The 25,301-nt window shown below is 36.9% G+C and overlaps 1 protein-coding gene across 1 annotated transcript; it reads left to right on the top strand.

Annotated features, from left to right (window-relative positions):
* Positions 1-2,048: 2,048 nt before the first annotated feature.
* LOC149803414 (receptor-type tyrosine-protein phosphatase alpha-like) lies at positions 2,049-21,233 on the top strand. The gene is made up of 12 exons (XM_089953116.1): positions 2,049-2,145; positions 2,566-2,688; positions 3,132-3,280; positions 4,074-4,209; positions 14,007-14,156; positions 16,072-16,243; positions 16,483-16,553; positions 17,136-17,273; positions 17,731-17,859; positions 18,182-18,330; positions 18,750-18,885; positions 19,227-21,233. Exons 1-12 carry the CDS (start codon positions 2,083-2,085, stop codon positions 19,305-19,307), a joined length of 1,497 nt encoding a protein of 498 aa, XP_089809242.1. The 5' UTR covers positions 2,049-2,082; the 3' UTR covers positions 19,308-21,233.
* Positions 21,234-25,301: the final 4,068 nt, after the last annotated feature.

The raw sequence follows: 25,301 nt of genomic DNA, 5'->3' as shown, positions 1-25,301 counted from the left end.
TAAATTCAGAGATAGAGAGAGAAAAAATTAATCTAACATTATGTTAAAAGTATGTAGTTGGGTGTTGCTCTTGTAAAAGCATATTATTACTCCTATAGTGAAAGAAAATATGCAGTCCCTACAAAGAATAGTTCAGATGTCTGCTAACAATGAATTACATATTAATGATATGATAAACTTCTCCTTAAAACTGCAACAACGATGATTAAATTAAATCACTGTCTTTATTTTTTTCCTTTAAGTTGATGAAGTTACATAGATTCAAACGGTCATATGTTTTCTGCAATAAAATAAATATAGTTATATCTGATCTATCAGACCATAGTTGTCATGGCATCTAAAGCAAAAGATCCAAATTTAACTGTGGGGTATGCTATTTACCACGTGACAATGCATATACAGTGTAAAGAATCCTGCCACTATAAATGGATTCAGATCACAATTAATTCTAATAGATAGTCTCTACATTTGTTTATCAAAACTGATCTTTCCACTGTGTTCCAATCAAAACAAATCATATGTTAATCTAAAATACCTTCAATGATGACTTGACGGTGAAGTTCTTGTCAAAGGTTCACCGGCATTTATTTGAGAGGCTGGACTGTAAACAAAGCAATGTGAAATGAAACACATACGTCACTTCCGGATCATCACCAAGGTCTTATTACTCACTGTGCACTATCGCCGAAATATACACAGACAACCACGCCATAAGCTCAATTTCTAAAGAATAAACTATTACCTTTTCACTAAGAATGCCTAAATCTAACTCTTGTATCATCACCAAAACTAGACATGAAACAATGCTCCAAATTAGAGTGGGACTGCATTCGTGGGTACTGAACCGGAATTATAAATTGTGATCTGATTCCAATTTGCAGCTATAGACCATTTACTCTTTAGTATTGAGAAGCACTAACGGAAGCTAATACTGTGCAACGAATATATTGCAAACATTATTCCATCTTACATCGGACGGATTAAGAAAGGTTGAACTGTGCTTACATTCTATCTCGTGGATGGTGCAAAATACGTTTATTCAATAAATAGTTATCATGCAGATATCACGTTTATCAAGTTCCAGTGTTCGTACATTACGCATTTGTGTACGCATTTGTGTATGTGCGCCTGTGCATGTACCTTTAATGTATTGTTCACGTTTTTAGAAAGGATTTAGTATTCATTTTTATGTTACACAAGAGTCAAACTTATGCCTGTTGGAGAAGACAAATCAGACTACATAAACGCATCTTTTATAGAAGTAAGTATTTTTTTTATTTGAATGGCTTACTTAAAATGATTTGTAATTTATTAATATGTTGCAACATTAGTGTTATTTAATATTTTCATAATGAGTGAAGTAAAAAAGACTTCTACTGTATAGTATTTAATTTGGGATCTTAGCTCCATATGGTAAGTGAGTCATAAAAGCAGATTAACACATATCAACGAGACCACGAAATACTGAAATGGCTTAATTACCGTTTTTTAAACAAATGGATATTTAAAACAAGTGTTTATATAACAAGTTTCAGATATACCTGTTGTCTTCAAAATTTTAATTTAAATTCGCGAATAAGTATAAACACATTTGCTGTATTTATATTCCACGTATCGTATTATAAGAATGATAAAATAAGTAACATCTTAAGCACTTTTGTATGATTTGATTTATTTCTTTGATACTCTTGTGTATTTACAGGGATATTCAAGACCAAAAGCATATATAGCATCCCAAGGTAATTTTGATTTTCATGTTTAATACAATTTTTATTATAAATGTTTCTTCACAATGTATGTATCTAGTCTTATATTGTAAAATCAACATTGGCAGCTTTCTAATGTCGTATTTCATTTAAGGAATAATGAAAGACGTATTTATTTCAATACTTAATATACAATAATCTGCTTAAGATGCTGTATATAAAGTGTTATGCTTCAGGTATAGGGCATATAGTGGTATCATTCTTAACAATGCCTTGTGTATTGCCATGAAAACAAGCTAATTCTAACCTTTCCATTCCATCGAATTGCCATCTCTTTCCAGGAACAACAAAATTCAGTATTAATGATTTCTGGAGAATGATATACCAACAAGACGTAGAGAAAATAGTCATGCTCACCCGTCTTGCTGAAGGTGATACGGTAAGCATTCCAATCAATAGTATGTCATGGTAGAAAAAAGTAGAGAAAGAAAAGAAAATAGTTGTAAAATTCGTACTTAGTTTACACTGCATTTTGATGACGTAAACAAATTCCACGAAATAAAAGTTAAATCAGTATTTTAGACAGGTAACAAACATACAGAAGCTGAATAGGCCACCAGACACCACACAAAAATATGTTTTTCCTCATTCGCTATCAAGTAATTGCTACACATAACGTGAAGTGTAAAGACCCACATTCTGAAAGTTTGTCTCCCATTCGCTTTGTCTTATTTTCAATAATGTCAGTGTAAAGTCTTCCAAAGAGTTTGTTGTTTTATTTTCTATTACTTTGTCCGATTGAGTGAATCTAAATAACATTTTTCTCAAAATGTCCATTGTTGTACATTATTCTGTCTAGATGAAATGTCTGCAGTACTGGCCCAACGAGGGATCCCAGCAGCAATATGGCGGAATTAAGGTTACACTAGTGCATGTTGACACGTTTGCTGAATATGACATAAGGACCCTGACCATGACAGTGGTAAATCGCATTACGTGACATATTCTAGCTTATAGTTCAAGTATTATAATATCCGTAATGGACATATGATACATATATTAACATTTTATCCATCTGAAGGCTCTTGATAAATAAATACATACATATTGTATTCAGTCGTCGGTGCTTAAAATACATTATGTTCGTTTTAATCATGAAATTATTATCTTCTGCTAATGAACGATGAAAGAGAACTTGAGATTCCAAAGGTACGTGATGCAATTCGTACAAAGGTTACTAAGAAAATTATTGTTTTCACCGCTTTTCAACATTAGTTACCAATACCGTCTAACAAATTTATTATAATTATATTATTCTCCTTAAAACGTTTATCAAGCATAGAGAAAATAAAAACTGAATAATTACAAATATCAGAAAGATGCGACAGCAACAAACTGAAGCAGCGTGTCTGTTATCTGTAACAGGAAAATACAACTAAACAAGTCACACAGTTTCATTTCACTGCATGGCCGGATAAAGGAGTACCGGCAGTCGCCTCTTCCATTGTTCAATTCTGGCACAAGGTTAGGAACGCGCAGCCCCACAAACAGAGCCCAACAGTTGTCCACTGCAGGTGAATAATAATAATAATAATAATAATAATAATTATTATTATTATTATTATTATTATTATTAAGAGTGTATACATTATTTCCTACGCATATATTTTTGTCGATCAAACTTTAATTGGTACTATGAAATTAAAGTATGAGTTTTGAATATGCTGTAAATTCCTAACCAAATTGTTGCACGTCTTTTATAGGTGTTTTGTTCACACATTATGATGTGCAGAAATAAATATCTGCGACTTATTGCATGAAGACGTCCTAAAAAGTAATTATTTCACCTACTTCCGAAATGCAATGTCTCGACGCTTTTCTAAATGCGAAGGAAAAACAACAAAAAGAAATGATATAAAACATGACTTTGCGGTCCTGTCAGTAGTTGTACATTTTTTTTTTTTTTTTTCATTTTTTTTTCAACGCAAATCTCTGGAAACAACGGCCATAAACTTGTTTGAAAGATTGAAATCTGCTTATGAGGTAACAAAATTGTGTACGACTTTGAGAATGGAGTAGGAGTTGTAAATAGTAGATGCGTTAGTTTGTATTTAGGAAAATCGCAAAGATTGTTGTTGCTCATTCTAGTATTTCTTACAGTGGTCCCTAACTTTTAGTCGCTTCGCAGTAACTCGGTGTCTGCGATAACTCGATGCAGTAACGGTACCCCTATAATAATAAAAAATACTACCATTAATAATACTACTGTTATTACTACTACTACTAATAATAATAATAATAATAATAAGTATACAACATTGTCGAAGGAAAAATAAGTTATTCTTTTAAACACGCATTTTATCACAGCGCCGGAATAGGCAGGACCGGCACCTACATTGCCTTGGACTATTTGGTCGATCAAGGGATAGACAAGCAGTACGTGCACATATTTCCTTGTGTTGCTCAACTCAGGGGGCAAAGAGTCAACTTGGTACAGACTGAGGTAATACAAAAACGAGGTTCTCTCTCTCTCTCTCTCTCTCTCTCTCTCTCTCAAAGCAGGTATTAAGGGACAAAAGACATTTCATCCTATACTTATTAGAAAATATAAATCTTGTTGTCGCACATCAAGATTTTCCTCAAATCTGGTCATCAAAAACCCACAATCAAAAGCTTCGTTTGAAAACACGGTAGTAGTATATAGGGCCACCCTAGCGTCAATGGACTTACCATGCAAAAACGGTCCATGCACTCTGGCGTCAAGGGGAATTTAACATGGGGAATTTTAGCATGGATGGAACTGTAGAGCGTCAAGGGGAATTGAACATGGAAATTGAACAGGACCGGTGCTTTAGCGTCAATGGGACTTTAACGTTAAAATATGGGGTTTGCACTTTGGCGTCAATGGGAATTGAACATGGGAATGTCACCTGGGGATCAATGGGAATTAAACATTGGTGACGTCATAGGTTTATAGCGTCAAAACCTTTTATAGGGTGAAATGTATTTGTAGGGACAAAGGGTTGATAGGGACAAACATAGACATACAGAAACAAACAAATACACATCCAAACACACAGAAAAGAGGACAGAAATATTCTAAAGAAAGACTCACAGATAGAATAGAGACTCTAAAAAGAAAAGTCTGTTGTATGGGTTCAAAACATTTATTCAAGTATATACATGGGCACTCTAGCCTGTGCTTTGGTCTAAGCAATATCCATTTAATACATAAACATTTGGACATAAAACAAACCTATTTACGAGTTGTTTAGTTATTGACTCTAGTAAACTAATGTTTAAAATTAACGTTCACTCCTTTCTAAAATCACTTCATATGCAACAAATTTACATTAAATGTTCGTTTATAAGAAAAAGCTAAAATAAAACAAGTAACAAACAATCAAATCAGAGAAAGTTCCTGTTTGTCTCTCTATCCGTCACATACGTTGTTTAAAATCTGGTCAGCTACCACTTGTGTCCCAGCATAGATGTTTCCCATCACGTACTCCCTTTCAGTCGTAAATCTGCTGTTACGTCCATCGTGCTAGGTACACTTATCGGTAAGCAGATCAAGAGCAGTCATCGTCTTCTTCCCATGGAGGTACAACATATGCCATATGAATAGTCACTTTTCCATCGGTGATGTCAAATTTTTCTCTCATCGACTGCACGTCTTCAATAGCTCTCAAAAGTTTGGATGAAGTTATTTCTGCAGGTGTGCTAAATTCGAGACATACAGGCGAGTTCAAACTGTCGTGATACATTGATAGGCTCAAACGACCTCGATCTTTGACTTGGCAATGACATTTGAGTTCCTCTAACAGTGAGTCAAGTAGATTCGTAATAAAACCTGATACTTCCTCGGCTGGAACGTCAGACGCGAAGTCTTTAAATGTCACCGTGTAGGTGTAAGTTGTCGTTCTAAATTTTCTCGAGGTCGCTGTCTGAGTCATTTGGATGCTAAAATACTCCTTTAGGTCTATTGAATCCTTTCCCTTCTTGAACGCACTTTGCTGTGACGGTATGGTGGTGAAAGAGGTCAATGATGTTTGTTCCTTCTCTTTTTTTTTTCTGCGTAGAGTTATTCATCTTTCTCGTCGCTTGTCCTCGCAATGAAGTGTCGTTCTTGGAAGTTGTCCGTTTTTATATGCTGACCAACATCGATGTGACCGTACGGCAACGTAAAGTGATTGGGAAGTCTCACTCGCTTCTGGTACACGATTTGATAGACTTTTTCCAGGGATCGACTGACGATGTGGTGAGTGGGTAAACGTACAATCTTGTTCGGTTGGTGAGTGGTCACTTTAAAGTTTCCATCCTCTCCAGATTGCAAGGCTTCTTTCAATACCCCAAAGTTGACCACTCGACTGGTACGATAATTCAGAGTCAGTCCTTTCACTTTGCACTCCGTATGCACTTCTCCTTGTTTGTCCCGGTATTGGTAGCCGTAATTTTTAGGACCGCCACTGGCGAAACGTAGAATCTTGTCGTCGGGGTGTTCGTCTGTCCAGGCTCCTAAACGGTCTCCTTCGATGTTAGGGTGTTGCTGACCCGGTCGATCGATGTAGATGCAACTGTCCGTGTCAAAGTACAGGACACGATCCCCTAACAGTTCTAAAGCTTCGTACAATTTTTAAGCAAGCATGGGCTGTCACATAAGCCGCAATGATGACTTTCCAAATTCGTCGGCTTGTACAAAGTTCAGATTTTCTTCGTAATTGACTAAGATCAAATCCTCGCGAACGACGTCCACGTGTTTCATGAATTTGGTTTTGTCGTGAATCATCTGGAAGTAGCGGGAAGGTTCTGTCAAATACTCTGTCTTGGGTAAACACGACCGTTGTGCCATTTTACCCCACAAGCAATTTAACATCACTTTGGCAAACGATCGCCTGCCTTCGTTTTTCTCGATGTGGTCTAAAGAGATGCCTTCTTGTGCCCAGTATTTCTCTTTGAATGTCTTTTGGTCTTCTGGAGTGTGACACCAGGAAGGATAGCCACTGGCTTCTTGCTTTAGTTTCAAAAAGGCATCCACGTAGTCTGCGAAAATGCCTTTCTGAGTGGGTCATCCTTGTGGTATTGTTCTGTCTTGGGAAAGTGGTAAATTTTGTACACTTCTAACAGCTTATATCCCATGTCCAGAGCTTTAAACAATTCTACGCTGACCCACGTCCCCGTCAAGGTGCGTTCTTCCTGGGTGTGCTGGCAAGGTTGATCTTGGTTGCACGTTTCGGCACAAGTACGGCACAAAGGAAACATCAGTTTGCCTTGACAATGGTGAGGTAACACGGGATGGTACAAGTCCGTGGGGACCGCTCCGGTGGCCTAGTGGTTAGAGCGTCCGCCTCGGATGCGGGAGGTCGTGGGTTCGATCCCCGGCTGAGTCATACCAAAGACTTACAAAAACGGTACTAACAGCTGCCTCGCTTGGCGCTCAGCATTAAGAGGTTAGTGTTAGGACTGGTCGGCCCGGTGTCAGGATAATGTGATTGGGTGGGACATCATGCTACATGTCTGCGGCATGATGCCCCAGTGCTAGACATCACTATAAACTGCCACATTGCAGAGATCGTAGCGATATGACTGAAAAATTGTTAAAGCTACGTTAAAAATCCAAATCACATCACATCACATCACATGTCCGTGGGAGGCAAAACTTTGCACTTGATCAAGCCTTCGTATTGTCTAATGTTTTTCAGGTCGATGTGTTCCGTTAGCAATTGTGGGTGTCCTGCAGGAAAGTGACAATATTTGCACACGTAGGGATACAGCGAACACACGTCCAAGTATTTGATTTCTTCTCCTTTCTCTTCGTCGGCTTGGTACAGCAAACAGGTGGCATTGGTCCTTCCTCCGTACAAACTATCCCTCGGGTTCAGGGGGTCCACCCACTGGTAACTTTCCACGACACGTTTAAATTCGGGATCGGTTTTCAAACGGTGATCGTATTCGTGTTCCCACATTTCCACCACTTGGTATCTTTGCTGTTCTAACTTTAGGCGTCGCTGACTAGTGTCCTGGTACAAGTCTTCCATGGTTCGTTGTAAAAACTGATTTTTAGTGCCACGGTCAGGGTAACAGACGGGACATCCGTGAAATAAGCAACCGTTAATCTCGTACACGATCTTGGGGTTTTCTAAGTCCCATCCATCGACCGAATGCGTTCCGATGGTCTTTTCGCCTCCTCCGTTGCGGGCATGCTGAATCCATTTGTCTTCCTTGTCACACAAGTAATGTAACCAGCGTAGGGCTTTGACCGAGTATTGACGTTTGACATAGTTGGTCGTTTGAGGACTGGTGACAGCCACGGTGTTTTCAGGCATGAATCGTTGCCGGTACACTGAGGAACACGCTTTGGCAATGGTGCAAGCTTCTTTCAAAGGATCGACCCCTCCGTGTTCCATGAACAGTTCTCGAAATTTTCCACAGCAACGCCGTAAAACGTCCACGTCGGAACGACAATACTTTAGCATTTCTTCCTGAAAGTCAAAAGGGTCTGAGGCGTGAGCCTGGTACCAAGCGTAGAAAGCTTCTCGTTGTTCGGTACGCATGTTGTCAGGGTCGTAATAGTGAGCCTCAGGCAAATGGGGTAGAACGGCGTGTTGATTGGCTTACGTATTGAAAAAGTGTGGAAAGTACCCTTTAGCCATTTCTGTCATTCCAAACGTTTTAGGCATTCGACTCAAAGGCATGGCCAAATAGCTCATCGAATCTTTAAACTGTACTTGTCCAACTTGCATGAAAATGATTTTGGCTCCGTTCAAAGTGACTTTAGGACGTTCCGTGCCATGTTCTGTATAGTATCTGAGAAGAAACTGTCCATCGTATCCGGAGAAATTGTGAGCCATCACCGTGGCATGACGATGACAATCTCGGTAACGTTCGATGTCCTCTTGGCTCCATGTCTTGTCGATGGGGTCTAAGACCCATCGGGCGAAATCGGCTAGCGTGTTCGGTCCCCGAAAGATTTTTTTCACGTCCTCCAGGAATCTTGCTGCATTGAGGGCAATAACTGAAGATAGGTTCTTGAATGTACTTCTCGCACGCTCGATGAGCCACGCAGAAATTAGGAATGTGAATACCGGTCTCTTGCATGCATTCGAAATCGAAAAAGACGAAATTGCCTTTCTTCTTCTTCTTGTGACCATCCTCTTTCTCTTGTTGGGGTTGGTATTTTTGCATGTAGCATTGGTGTTCCAAGTCCACGATTCGGTGACAAATGTGACATTTTTTCTTTTCTCGACATACGTGTGCCTTGGCACTGTTGGTACATATGCCTTGTCCACACGTAGGGCACAATCTCAGGAGTTGACAAGTACATTTCTGCTGTGAACCTTGCGTCTTCAGATGTTGTTGGTAACAGGCAGGGCTGACAAACGTGCGCAGACAAGCTGGACAATGCACTCGTTCTTGCCCTTCGTTCAGACAGGGTGGAGAGGCCAAACAAGCTGAGCATTTCGACCCACAATGCTTGTGTTGCTCTCGATTGTTATAACCATAGCCACATTTCTCACAGTAATATCTGTATCCCAGGAATCCGGTGATGGCGGTAATGGTATCGAAATGTTCATCGTGATAATAGACATGAATGTATTTTCCGTCCTTAAAGTCTTTCCCTCGAAACAACAGAGGTCCGCGCACTTCTTGAGGGTGCACTTTCAAGGTGTATCGTGGAGCTAGGGCATCTTGCAATTTTTGCATCTCAGGAATGCCACAGGGTGTGTCTTTGGACAGTCCGGCTTGTTGTAACAGGAGTTCTGCTTCATTTCGTTGTTTGGCTCGGTCGGATTGTTGAATAGTTTTCCAGGTTCTTTTCCATTCTACCGTGTCGTTCTTGTTCGCATAGGTTCGTCCCACCACGATGGCACGGGCTAAACACATCTGGTCTTGAGGATTGTTAATTCGGACGAGACTTGTTTTGGTGTTGCGAAGGTCGTCCACCAATAAGACCTTTTTGCGTCCAGTCCCTTGAGGAGGAGAGACGTGGGTCATGGACAGTGTGGCTTTTCCATCGGTGATGTCAAACTGGTCATTGGATTGTTGCACGTGTTGAATCTTGTCCATGACTTTGGAAGGGGTCAATTCTGCAGGGCTGCTAAACTCGATCCAAACAGGGGATTTCAAATCGTCGTGTTCTATGGAAAGTCTCAAGCGATCGTATTCTTTGGGTTGACATTGTCTCTTTAGTGTGGTGAGCAAAGAATCCCACACCTCGGTGATGAACCCTTCTGCTTTCTCCAACGGTACGTCGGACTTGAAATCTTTAAACTTCACCGTGTATTTGTAAGCCGTGGTTCTAAATTTTCTAGAGGGGCGCTCTTCCGTCTCTCGAATGTAGTAATACTTTGCGGGTGATACTGGTGCACTTTGGTTTGGAGTAGGCTCTCTATGTCTGGTCGCAGACGTAGAAGGTATTGGTTCAGGTTCGCTCATGTCTTCTATTTGAGCGAACACTTCATTTCGTGTGAGAGGCGATACGTCACTTCGCTGCCTCTTACGTTCTTCTTCTCTCTCACCGAAATCGTGCGATCGTTTCATCTCGATTGCTGATTCAGAAATGATTTAACCAAGTTCATTCTCTCCATATATACCCTCTCTACCTCTTGTTGTCACAATGACTTGGTATATTTCACAAGGGCAAGTGAAAGCCAAGCATATAGGAACCCAACGACAGCGGTGCGTCTTAAACACCTCATGCATCTTGACGACCCTTCGATTCAAACCCTACCACGAAAGAAAAAAGTTGCAAGAAAAATACCCAGACAGTTGGTGTCTTCAAGAGAGCTAGAGACGGTGGCACTGTGTCGCTGGGACAAGTACGTACTCCAGAAAACTACGCCCTCGACAACGATGTCTCCTTCTCTCAGTCACTTCTACTTTGTCGCTGACTACGATTCTACCAACCCTGTTTTAACACACGTTTTTATTCATCTGATATTTTAAAAGAATATACTAAGCTCATTTTTAAAAGAACTACCCATTTTCGACAGCAGTGACGGCGTCTCCTCCTGCTGTTACCACTGTTGCTGCACAAAGGTGATCTTTCCTTAAGATCAAAATATGAGACAGAGCAAGTAAGTTGTGAAGTTGAGCGGAGGTGTCCAAACAACAACTGTCAAGCCCCTATGTTCGGCTTCTGACAGTTGTACGGACTCTTCACTTTATAAGTGTCACGAGAAAATTGTGTATCCAATTTTTACCATTTTCCAAAACACACACACACACTTGCAACGTGACCAGAAATCTGTACTTCTTTATTTGTGGATATTCCACAGACCCGTCCCAGCATATAGAGCTGGTTAAGAACTGTAGGAATATCACCTCATTTTTTCAGAAATATCAAAGCTTTTATGTGTATCTTCCCTGTTCCACCCTTTATTAGTGCTTAGGTATGTTCCCTAAAGACACAAACAATTTGGAATAAAATTAAATTTTGAATTAAGGTTTCTCTCTGTTTATACATTTTTTTCAAATTGTTGGTGCATGGCAGATTACATCCAAATACCTTCTCAGAGTGAGAGGCATTTCTACACATGTCATTGCCTTTGTTAAATTCGGTTTTGTTGGTTAATCATCGTTAATCTTTAATTCTATATTTTGACGTATTTCTTTATTTTTTATAGAAGATGCAAGATTATTTATTGTTGTAACGGTATTTATGTTGTTTAGTCTGTTGCTGTGAAAGAAAATATCTGTGACAAATTGCTTAAGTTTGTTCAGTTTTTTTATTTCAAGCTCTACAAAAGGTACCGAGTTTGTCTTGCAAAGGGATTGAAACTTTAAGTTACGCGGACGTGAAGGAAAACATCTTTGTTACTACAGTTTGCTGTCTTTGTGTTCGTTCTAATCATTCTTGTCTTATATCTTTGTGTTTTTAGATCATATTTCTTCCGATGTAAATACATGCATCAATGGACATACAGCTTGGGTTATCATCCTTGAGGTTCACTGTACTTTAATTTATTTACTTCATACAAACCCCAAATTCACTAGTTTGAAGGGGGAAAAAAAACCCAATAAAAACTGACACCCGGTACTGTAACACTTCTGTCTCTATTGATGTGAGTGTGATTGTCAAAATGTTTGAAGAAGATTAAAAATGTTTGTCAGTTTCAAAACGCGAACCAGTACTCTGGTCGTTTAATATTTCATGTGGCAAGAAGAAATGGTACAATACGCAACAAAGGGACTGTAAGTTTACACTCCAATCTGTCTGCACTGAAATGGTAACAACGCTCTTGCGTTGGCATTATTTTGGCACACTACCTTAGAAAAAAACAATGCATCACTCATCATAAACGATTTCATTGCCTAGACTTATTTTCTGACCGCGTTCGCTTCAAATTGACTTCAGTACCTTTTCGCACAGGGACAAGATCGGAATTTTTTTTTATCCTGCGGCTGGCCGCTACACTACTTGCCCTGAATTTACAACCAAACAATGTGTTACACATTGTAAGTGACTTCATTGGCTAACCGATATTTTCCACCGCCTTAGCTTCAAATCGGTTTCAGTTGTTATTCGCACCGCGAGATGATCAGACGCGTTTTCCTGTACCTGACCACTAGTCACTTCACAAACAATAAAACTAACACACAAACGATCACGCCATGGGCGACTCATTTAAATTATGTTAGTCATATTACGAAATACATGACGACTTGTTTGGATCTACTATTCTGTGGTCACGTTTTAGTCACATGCTCTTCAGTTCACTCTTGTGATATTTTTTAATGGTGTATTTTTTATGGATGTGATTATGTTATGTTTTATATGTTCTTTTATCTTTTCAATGATTTTACTTTATATTTTAATTTAGATGCATGGACTATGTAGTCTGAAATAAAGAATTCTTATCTTATTTTACGTAAGGAAAATATACCATAAAAACAAACGTACGTGTCGTGATATTTTTAAAGTAGGAAATACATTCTCTCTCTCTCTCTCTCTCTCTCTCTCCGTCATTGTAGTTTTGATTGAAATCTTAAGGGTATCTGTGCCTGTTTGAAGATACCTCTCCAAAATTGTGATCAATAGTCACCCTATTTCTGTGAACTGTTCCGTTTGTCATGTCATTTTTTTTAAAACACTTACATCCTTACAAATTGTAAATCAGTAAATCGTTGGATGAAATAAAATTTTGAGTTCACTAACTTGTACAAATCAGGCATCGTAGCTTTCTCTTTATTTTGGCACTGCAATGTGTCACGGAAAAATTCTAACATTAGATCTACCGTTTCTCAAGAAAAGAAACAAGCACAATGCTTTTTCAAGAATGACGCGAGTGACATTGCACTGTATAACCCTGCCTATGGTTAACTCTGAATCTAAAACCAAAACGCATGTTCGGAAAAAAATGTAACAATGTTCAAGAATGACGCGAGTGGCACTGCACTGTATAACCCTGACCATGGTTAACTCTGAATTCTAAAGCCAAAACATGGGTTCAGAGAAAAAATAAAATGTAACAATGTTCTCTCATTTTAGACTGTGGATAGAACAAGGAGCGTTATGGTGCTGTATTTTTTTCTCCGCCCTTAGTGCATCACAAAATTGAGAGAACTACGGTGGTAAATCCAGTAGGATGACAGAACCAACACGACCAGTGAAGAAATAAATTTGTTTGATACCTCATGAAGATTATTTTATACAATCTAGTAGACCCATAAGTGAATTGTAGGAAAATTTAGAACGATGACATACACCTACACGGTTACATTAAATGGTTTACGTCAATGGTTGCTATTTCTTTGTTATTAAATGTTCGTACAAACGATATGTGTGTAAGCGAAAGCTAACACAGGCACGCACACGCATACAAGTGTTACTGCCTTGGGTGACAGTAGAACGGGCAGTACTTTAGTCTGGAGTGTTTTGAGAGATGGACAGATAGACTTAACATTACAGTGGAGAGAGAAAGAAAGAATGGTAAAAAAAAAAAAAACGTAGAACACCATTTTTAGTTCCGTTATTCTTGCGGTATTATAGGACAAAGATAATTGAGACAACCATACATTCTATGTGAAATATATTCTTGCGGTATTATAGGACAAAGAACATATTTTTCAAAGTAAAATTTACATTTTCCAATGCAAAGAATATGTGTCAATCAATATATATATATATATATATATATATATATATATATATATATATATATATATATATATATATATATATATATATATATATAATGCATTATAGATCATGTTTGTGCCTCATCCAGACTGTGCTTCTCCTTTTCAATTAATACCGTTCAAATGAATAATAGTCGCCTCTTAATATACATTTTCCAGGCTCAGTATCGATTCCTGCACGAAGCCCTTGTGGAAGCTCTGATGGTATCAGGATCTGCTGTCTCAGCCGAAAAATTCTCGTCTGTGTACACAGAGCTACTGGAGATCGACAGGAAGCAAAGAAAAAATGGACTACTTCTTGAATTCGAGGTGGATTAGAAGTGGGGGTTGGGAGATGTTACATTTGGTTCCAGTTTCATTTCTAACTTAAGGATAATACAATGTAAAGAACATAGTCTTCTGTTCTAAAGTTGAAGTAGATCAGATATGCATATATTACTTATTTTATTAAATTATTATCAACGCAAGACACTTTATTGAGTGCGATATGGGCCTTAGAGTTAGTGAATTGGATTGGAAAATTTACATTGGGGTATCAGCTGTACCCAAGGGGAGGCACGCGTTACTTGATACGATTGTTATAAGGAGCGTTGTGTAATATTTTGTCAGTGCGAATACAAGACGTTGTGGGTAATGTCGGAAGAAAGGATTGCTATGTTTCAACATTCAACTGATATTTTACATAAGGTAGTGTACACAGACTATGGAAACTACCATGGTTTATGGATTGTGAATCGAACTGACATGTCTACTGACGCATATGTGTGTTGAGAGCCAACAAAATTGTTATAGACCTTGATTGTTACGTTGGCCAAGGTGTGTTAAGTATCTGTACTGATTTTAACTTGATCTAACTTATATTCTTTGTAAAAATGTATGTCGCGTTTCTGTGAAACAAAAATTGCCCATTCTCATCGTAGCATTTCCAATAATCAAATCATAAGTTTATGAGGTGCGTAAGTTTTGCACATTGTAAAGCTCTTCAGTTTCGGAGTTAAGTAAATCTTGAATATACTCTGCAGTCCTATAATGTATGTAAGAAGTGATCGATTTTAAAAAAAACAAGGGAACTTATGAAGTTTGCGACTGACATCACTGCAATTTTCAAACTTTACCACATAAATCTAATGAAATGAATAACATCAAACTTGCAGTGGAATCCTTCTATACTGAAATTTTTCCTGTCGTTAGTTCCTGCCATCGTAATGTGATGATTTCTGCGACTGTCACAGTTCAAGAAGCTAAGCCGCATCTTCAGCAACTAGTCATAACCCTATTTCTATTAAAGACTAGCCTGATTGGCAACATCGAGGTGTATGCGACTCCACACGTTCTTGCAATACGTTTCTTTCCAATGGTTTTGATATTATATGGAGACGTTCTATATTTCACTCACATTGATGTTATTATTTTTAATAGTCGTTATTGTATGCATAAGATCAATTCACTTGAACATATTCATCATTATTTCTCATAGTGTTACTCGTTAAATTGCTTAATATAATTATATTGTGTGAATTATCACGACGGCTGCAATGGATCACCAGTTTACGTCAGAAAAAGTGCTTAAAATATGGGAAGAGTAATTTACAGCGATTGTATCAATGTTATAGGTGTATCATATGACGTAGCGATACTTGCATGCCTGCACTTTTATTTGTTATTCATACGACGTCACGCGTAACTTGTTTTGCGACAAACAGTCGGAAGACGTTTATTCGATCTTCAAGCGTGAAATCTACTATATTGCCTATGAAACAGAGATGCAAACAATTACCCACAACCACACTCACAAAACAAAATCCCACACCCCCCATATATATAGCTTCAAACATATACATAGAAATATTTAAATAATAATAGATCAATTTAAAGACATAGGAGGCTCGGTGTGGTTCTTCTGGGAAAAAATGAAGACTATCAGTCGTTTTTCTGGGCTCTATAAATATGTTTATGTCATCTTCACAGAACTATGACTTTAATATATGCATGTCCGATATTTCAAGACATATGTGCAAATGGCTGTTCATTGACATTCGTTGTTGTGGTTTTTTTTTTTGTAAGAAAGAATAAGCGTACGGTTTGAATCTAAGCAGGTATAATAGAATACATGTATAAACGAAATTAAAAAAAAAATATAAATCGAACAGTGTAATATTAGATGCACGTATTTACTCATATGCGTTTTATTTCAGTGTTATATATTATTGTTAATATTCTGCAGAAACTTCAAAACGAGAGCAACAAAGCTGTATATCGTCCACCAGGGGACTATGACACAGATGACGAAGAGGAAGAGAGTGAGTCGAAGAAGGAGACCATCACCAATAATCCTCAGCGTACTTCCAAGCTTGAAATGAACAAACACAAAAACCGATACAGCAACATTCTTCCAGGTAATTACGTTATGATACTAAAAACCTTCCACTTAAAACAAGTTCTCGAACTCGGCTATGTAGTGTAAAATGTGTACATGGCAGTACAATCTTCAATCGTTTTTCATCTCATCAAAATTGCAATCATCTTCATTTAGAAGTACGAAAAGCATACTGATGACATGGCTTTGCACTCAGAAAATTGATACCCAATGGATAAAATGTGGATTGCTCCAAATAATTTCCAGTTTCCGTTTCAGCTGATGAATACAGGCCTTGCTTGTCATTGGTAGAAGGAAGGACTGATTACATTAATGCCGTGAAACTTCCAGTAAGTGTGAATATTAGTTGCACCATTTTCCATTGTAATTAGATACAATATGCAAATACTCACTTAGTTTCCCATGATGAAATTTTGCTAAGAAATTAAACTGTATCTTTCTTCCATTGATTAAACTCTAGTGAAATATACCATGCCAGTGTCATGAGTTTCTAGCAAGGTGCCATCTAAATATAACGTTTATTGTAGCGGTCGAAACTACATATCACGAAGTCAAAGTTTGCAACTCCAGGAAATATATTACGGAAGGACAAAATATGATGTCACAATATCCTGTGTCATTTAGCCTGTTTTCTTGATCGTATTATTACAGTTAGATCCCGACTCAAACAATTAGAAATATCTGACCATGAGGTCATGCAACATACAAGAGTATGGGTTTGGGTAAACGTTTTTTCTCCAAAGCAATTAAAATAACGAAACAACGGCAATAACTTGGCAAATCTGATGCTCAAATGTTTACGATCTCTGATCTGGTGATTGTTTGGCCATTAATTTGATGGAGATGTCATTTACAATTTTGACGTTAGATTTATATTCAAAGATATACAAATTAATCATTATTACTTCTAGAGCCATAGACAGAAAGATGGATTAATCATAACGCAGATGCCGACAGAAGACACAGTGATAGACTTCTGGAGACTGGTGTACGACTTCGGAGTTAGAACTATTGTAATGTTGAATGTTCTTCCGAGGAATAAAGACGGAGTGAGTACCCATGGTGTCAAATGCCAATGCATTTATATTATATTCAAAACGAAGAAGTGCTTGTCGCTCAATTATTCATTATAAACGTTCGGATAATATCATATGACCCGAGAATTGATTTGGCCAATTGTATTTATCCGTTGATGGTTAGTTGGATAATCCGTTGATATATTTTCTCTCCACTTAATGAGAATGATATAATACATACGCAGTCATCCTTGTTTGTAAAATGAAATGATTAATGACTAATACTTCAGCAATAAATTTTCTTCAATTATTTCAGATATAGTTTGACATATTTTTTTTCAGTTTTATATATTTGCATATTCATATGAAAACAAAATCTCTCAAAATGCCTTGGAACTAACCTTCAAAGAATCATTCATATTACAATGAATTCGGGTTAAGCTTCTGGACGAGTTGAACATTTTAAACTTGAACTTTATTTGTTTAATAGATTGGAGTATATTGGCCTTCCAAAGGAGAATCCATGACGGAGATGGTTTTCAAGATCGAAAATGTCGATGAGAGCACAGATAATACAGTTTATGTATGGAGAACAATTCGGCTCACTAAAGACGGCGAGGTACTTCCGAAAAATATTTATGTCTATATGAACCAACCGAGTTGTACATATGCCACTTAACAAAGAGCACCAAGCTTGCGTTCTAAGCAGTTGCCAGAATTTCATATTGATGACGTTTCGTACAGATTTCATTTCTCATCTTTTTTGTTAGATGTTTTAAAGACAGTTTGCTTCAGGTTTATGCTTGGTTTGATTTTGTGTTATGTTGTGTCTTATGGCACAGCAACATAAGGAAAGTAAATTGGAAAGAAATGAACTCACAGAAGTTTACATACTTGAAAACTGTTCTCATTGAAGTGAGCAATCTTAATTTGATTTTCAGCAGCCTCGTGAGGTGCGACAGTTCCAGTGCAAGTTCTGGCCCGAATCTGACAAGGTCCCCTTGCAGGCCGACGCCATGCTGAAATTGATTGACGGGGTGGAACAGTGGCAGAGACAGTCCGATATAAAAACTGTTGTCATCCACTGCATGTAAGAATCCCAAGATAGACTATTTTTACATGCTGTCGTCTATAATAAGATTTTGAATAAGTAATAAATGGGTGCTTGTTGGTCATTGTATTCTAAAGATATTAATGCACTAACGATTCTTACAGTAAACTATAATCACATATCACGTACATTATTTAGATAACGGAATAACTCTTGTTAAATCCGAATGACTAGTTAAAATTCGTAACAAACTTCTAATCCCCCTGCTGTAAAGAGAACTAAATGAAACGATTGTTAATGAGTAACGTTATGAATAGAATATAAGCTTCAAAGGCCAAAACATCTCCTAAATATAATATGATACATTCTGTTAAAGGATAGGGTTGAATAGATATTTAAAATGATTAAACAGAGCAACTCACTAAATACAAGTGCCCTTTTCACGCACATTCTATCAGGGATGGAGCAGAGAGGAGCGGCTTGTATTGCGTGCTGACCACTGTCCTGGAGAGACTGAACGTTGAGAGGGACGTGGCTATTTATCAGACGGTGAAGAAAATGAGGACAAGGAGGCAACAGATCATTCCAAACTTTGTAAGAGCAGTATAAAATTATGTATTTGAAAATGATCAACTTATAACCTTCACCTTGCAAAAGATAATTTTAATTACCTTTTGGATTACTGGGGCGAATCGCATCGAGAAAATCTAGATATCTTACCTTCTTGTCATAAGTACAAATCGAAATGGTTTTGAATAACATGTATTACAGCAGATCTATGCAATTGTCACAGCTGTTGATTTACAACCTTTATCTTAATCTGTCCAACTTAGAACACACGCTAATGCAGAAAACAAAATGGCAGTAAGTCACGCACCTAACCAGTGATGAATATGTAAGTTATAAATGTACTTTATGTGAACTTTCTATTTCAGGAGCAATACAAATACTGCCATGAAGTTGTTCTTGACTATCTCAGCAATTTTGGAATGTATTCAAATTTCTCAGAAATATAACTGAAGGCGAGAAGCTTAGAGGCATCATAATATACCAAGAAGATACGAGCCATTTAAGTGCTCATTTTGTGTTGATATTATTACCTTCCATAAAACGAGAACTTTTACACTGACCATATGGTTTGCATTGATAGACAGAATATACATTTGAATCCACATTCCTCTCCTAATGATATAAACGTATTATTCAAAAATGGATCAACTCATTACAAACGCAAATGGTCTAAGTTTTACTTCCATTCTTTGATCATTGCAAAATTCGAATCATTTACATTATCATAAAATGTTGATTCGAGTGGATATTATAATTTTTTATCTGAAAAAAGGTCATCATTTAATATGTGTGTGTGTGTGTGTGTGTGTGTGTGTGTGTGTGTGTGTGTGATACTCTTTTATAATGGTATCGTATACTTCTTTATTGGATTGTTCCATGGTAGCCTATAGCGAGCTGGTTTTAGCTATTTTCTAAGTGGTTTTGTACAGCATATGCTATTCGGGTTAGGTTGAATTTTAATATGCAGAACATTTATTGGAACTAACATGGTGCAAATCGGCATAAACTAAGTACCATTGTATGTATAAGACGTGGTGTGACATTAAATTAAATCAATGATACATGCTGGACATTATCGTCTTCAAAGACGTTTGGGAAATGATTCATTTAGAAAATACTGAGATGGACATCAAATGAAGAAACTCATATGACATTTTTAATGAATCCATCTAACGTCCTGAAATATGTACAAAAGTCTCAAAGAAATCAAATGATTAGATTGACCACACAGTTTGAATACATCACTAATAAAGGTGAAAGGGCTGCTAAAGATTGAAAGCAATGCATCTTTTAATTCAAACTGGACAATAGTTGAATATTAACATACTTGAACATCGTAACAGCATATGTGCTTATATGGTATACATATTTTATACAATGTCTTTTCAAATATGTTCTGCAATCCCAAATATATAAACAAGTGAATTTAATCCCCAAACGTTTGTATTCTAGAGAATGTTATAAAGTAATTTTGTGCTATATACATATGCAGACTTGGTTACCAACTAATTCTCCTGTTTAGCCTTTGCATAGAAATGTATTTTCGAAGCATATGTAGGTCTTTTCATGTCCCCATCGCTTTTCTAGGGAAAACTTTAAATGTTATATTACATAAAATATATAAACAATAACAACGGCCTTCTTCAATGACTTTTGAGAATTTGAAGATGATGTAGGTTACAGATTTTATAAATATCAATGTATAATCATCATAGAAAAGAACAATAGGCTGATTTTGTTCTGTTGAATTGTATTTTCTTCAAAAACTGACAATACAGTAGCTCGCTCAAAAGCTGCAGCCATGTTCGTTGTATTTTAATTTGTACATGTTGTTGGAAAAGTCCATGAGTATTAATAAACATGACGAATAATTTAAACATCAAGGAGTGGGTGTGTTTTGGACAACATAATATAGCCCCATTTTACACGTAGGCATTTCTCCATAATACTTTATGATAGTCAGTGATTGAAGAGATTCAGAGCAGTAGATGTAAGTATTATTCTGTTAAAATTAGTTTAGGGCTATGTTTCAACAGGGTTATTTTAATTTTATCATTTATCTGCTATATTGTACAAGTTTTGCATTTTAATAGCTTTTTTTACTTCTTTTACATTCTACTGCCACATAATACATATTAGCTAATACTTGGTTTTTAAATTTAAGTAAAATTATTAGCAACCACTCATATAATAATTGTATTTCCTTTTTTATCGACAATTTAAAGATATATAATACAGTGTTTGTAATTTCAAACATACCAGGACAATAATATTCATGTTTGTACTTTGTTAACAACATATATGCAAATGCAAAAACATATAATGCATTTTCTGCAAATAATTGTATTTTAATTAAATAACTGAAAATTTTACGTCGTGTCCTTTTCAAAAACTCTCCGTTTCAACGTGTCTTTCTTCTAATCCAAGAGTTCAAACTCAATAAACGCGTTATTGTCTATTCAGACTGTAATGATGATATCTATTTATTGCAATCAACATTATATACTGATCAGCAAATCGCCAGGCCAATGACATGGAAAGAATATTAATGACTCCTGTCGAATGGAACTTATCTGAAATTTGAAAAGCACAGTGGTTAAAACTTTTTATACAAAAGTATGGAGTTATTTTATATTCCACTTGATGTACGCTTGGTAGGATTATACCACTTCACAGTGCAGCAGCAGTTGAAGTGTTACCTAGTGATAACTGTATTCATTGATAATATTTTGACGCTACTTAATTTAGATTGAATTGCTGTGTTGTGGGAGGTCTAATGTGTCTTTGGCTCAGAATCTAAAGATTTCGCATAACATGCTGGTGATAAATAAGATAGTTCTGTTGCTGACATTCGCGAACAATTACATCACACTTTCTACGCTCTTGAGAGTCCAGATTACTAGCATCCACCATCTAAATGTAAGTATGAATTCTCCTCTTGTATTCCCATGATGTACTGCATTGATGTGAACCTACTGGCTAATCATTGAAGGCCATTAGGAAGTTCCCAAAGAAGCCGTTCTGTAAATAACGTCACAGCTGTGCGAATAACGACACTAATTCTTTGTGAGACAAATTTTACACACGATGTTGGATTCCCAAATTAGGACCGTTATCAGCGAATTGTCTTCCATAATGAAACGCAAGGTCGGATTCGTTATTGCATAGCATGTGACGTCATATTATGCGAATAGCATCGTTTGGTAACGTGTGGGGGCCACCATCCTCTTTAATAAAGTGATTTTGATGTGTGCAAAGAAATATAATATAAACCAGTCAAGCTTCTCGTGCACTATATCGCAGATAAAGATAACCTAGTGGCCCAAGCATCATTACGACAGCAATATGTTCTGAGAGAGAATAGGCTGTGGTTAGGTCTATTATGACCCGTGCGAATGGGATTTCTCTATTCGGCACCAATACATATGAAAGATTATCGCCATGCGATGTGCCAAATATGTCAATTTTTATTCAACAAAGTTGACTTTTTCTGTATAAATATAGCCTATATGTAAAACATTTATGATTAGTTGTAAATTTGCAAATACCTGCGTAAGAACTATTCCTTTAGTAATTATACAACATACATCATTAATATTAGTGATGGAACATACTCGAAAATTGCAAACTTATAAACGCTAGGCTTGGTAAAACTATACGTCGTTATCTTTGATTTTTCAATTGAAAAACATGACCGATCGCATGCACATTGTTCCTGTTACACAGCAAGGGATATTACGTGTTTTTGATCTCGCCACGGACAGGGACAAGGATGTCATCAAAAACTTCTCTCAGACCTAGCAGTAATTTTTATGCAAGAATCCATTGAAGATCTTAATTCATTCTAATCATCTTCCAGAATTAACTTATTATAATTAAAGGCACGATTTCATTTTGCTGTCACAATGTCAGAAAATACAAATAACTCAAGAATTATATTTTTAAAACTTGATTATTAGTGACCTCACAGACTCTACACACCCACCCACACCATGGATTCTTAGGTTTACAATATGCTGTGTCTAGCCCATGGATAATTACCATTTTTTTCGGGGGTAGAATCTATGAGGCATATCATAGCCCATGGAGCCTCAAAAAGGACAAAACCCGATAATTCACACCAATGTGCTTGTTATGTATGTGGTTCTATAAGACATCCATTATTACTGTCCAGCTTATAAACACACAATGAATTACTATGGCAGCAGCAGTTCTGATTGATAAACATACATACGTATTGATTTTCTCTAAATTATTATGGAATGTGTACTGAAATTAAATGTACAGCTGAAAATATGTTATATTGAAGGATTGCTGCATTGGTAAATATATAAATGGCATACAGATTTATCAAAGTTTCTCAAAATATGTTATATGCATTCTCTGAGATATATTCAATACACAATAATAAATTGATTCATTTTAGATAGACCTTAGAAATTAAACAAAATAAACAAGGACAGGCCTATGAAGAAAACAAAAATAATTCATTTGCGGAATATTGTGTAGGTAAAAGTAAAGTCATAAAAGAAGAATAAATTACCCACTCCATCTGAAGTGATTGAAATGTTTGATGATTTTAGAGAGAGTTTCTCCAGCTTTAATGATGAGCATATCCAAAAGCAAGTCAATTAAACAAATGGCGTCCGAACTCACCAACCGACAGTATTTGTTTTACAAAATAATATACCACGATGCAGAAACGAAGCAAAGCAAGAAGACGAGAAAATTAGTAATGGCTTTTGTCGAATACAAACAACCCAATAGTGTTGATGAAATTTACAATGATGTTTGACAATATTTGGTACGTACGTCAGTCTGAAAAATTTATGTTGGCGCACTACTCAGTGATGGGTCATTGAGGTTAGTGATTCTGAAAAATAATGACTTTTGCTATGAGTACCCTGAAATAGGCGTACTTTATTTGGCAAAGGCTGATTGACAACTTAGTTTGTTTACAACAAGATAAAACAAGAAAGACTACATAGACGCCTAATTTGATTAGCGCTTGCGTATATCATTACGAATACTATAAAACACATACGCTGGTGTTACGTCAAGGTCCAGGCGCACGATCTTCTCTTAAGTGTGGTATTGGGGTCAAATAAATAATCGACTTTGCCGGCCCTGTGGATCTGATCGTGAATAATATCAGACACGTAAAAATAAATCGACAAACAATTTTGGCTACACATAAAGATACAAAATAGACAAAACAAAAGTAAATGAAATAATAACTAGAACCAATACGGAATCATAAGTTAATAGTTGTCGAGCATCTTTATCTGGTTTGTATGTGGGTGGGATAATTACCACGTGATTTTCTAATTCACCGCTATTCTCTTCGAAATCTGAATTCATATACAAGTGATTGCTGTGCTTTTCAAGAAAATAGTTTCGTTGTTATACCTATGTTGCAGTGGTAAGAAGTGGTGGTGGAATCAGTAGAAATAAGGGTCTCAATATTTAAAGTATGTTAGCCTTTCTCAAACGATTTGTTATCCATATTAAATGCCGCAGCGCAATCTGTTTCAGCTGGGGCACGGTAGGAAGGGGAAGGTGTCTCTAAATAAGTAGTTCGTTAATATCATGTTTTAAGTTTTGTATATTATCAGGATCATAAACTGAAATCGATAACGTTTTTGGCACTCTGTCGTTAAAGCAGATGTCCGTAGCATGCGTTTGCTTATGTCACTTGACAAGGATGAATTTAACACTTCTACGCCATTGTTTCACAGCGGTGCCCGCGTAATCCTGAATCGCAAAAACAGCGATGAAACTCACAAAAGCATTCAAATTATTCTTGAAACTTTGCAGAAATACACCATTATAGGATTGAGATGGACTCTCCAAAAATGTACAAAAGTCAACGTACATATCTCACCGTATCGATCGTTTCGTGGATCCAGCTACATAGCAACACCAAAGTGGGTCCCGCAAGGTCAGCGATAAACGTAAAGAAGTTTGACAACATTATGAATGGACAATTTTATCGGCATTATATCCGGCTAGTAATAACCAAGACTGCCTCTAAAATACCAAGAAGACTTAGTAATCTCAACTTTGATGATTTCGATGCATCACCGAACAAACCTGAAACACTTAATCCAGATCTTACTTACGACAAAGGCTTTTATCCATTTACACTATCAACACACTGGCAGCATGGAGAAGCACTAAAAGATTTTTTGTTGTTGAGTGAAATGCAAAATTCAGAATCCGTATTGCTCTACGTATGGACGAAGAATCTTGCTCAGTTATTTAATCATCACGATTAGAAATCAAGGTAAGCAATATCCATGAGTTACTCGGACAGATTTGCTGATATGGCAGCTGCCATCTTTCGAAGCATTTTACTCATCGTTGCCACATGAAGGTTTTTCAAAACAAGATTACGAACATAAAACTAAAATTTCGTCTCATTTCGAATGCAAAACCTT

This window comes from Sinohyriopsis cumingii, chromosome 3 (genome assembly GCF_028554795.1).
Source record: "Sinohyriopsis cumingii isolate HCF-2022 chromosome 3, ASM2855479v2, whole genome shotgun sequence".
Taxonomy (NCBI): Eukaryota; Metazoa; Mollusca; class Bivalvia; order Unionida; family Unionidae; genus Sinohyriopsis; species Sinohyriopsis cumingii.
Note: the sequence above shows the minus strand (reverse complement) of the source record. Positions and strands in the feature narration are given on the sequence as shown.

Bases quoted from the DNA above. Each gene is read 5' to 3' on its own strand.
- LOC149803414 (XM_089953116.1), top strand. From the start codon at position 2,083: ATGATATACCAACAAGACGTAGAGAAAATAGTCATGCTCACCCGTCTT. The intron at 2,689-3,131 runs GTAAATCGCATT...TATCTGTAACAG, and splicing joins GGACCCTGACCATGACAGTG to GAAAATACAACTAAACAAGT. The intron at 14,157-16,071 runs GTGGATTAGAAG...AATATTCTGCAG, and splicing joins GACTACTTCTTGAATTCGAG to AAACTTCAAAACGAGAGCAA.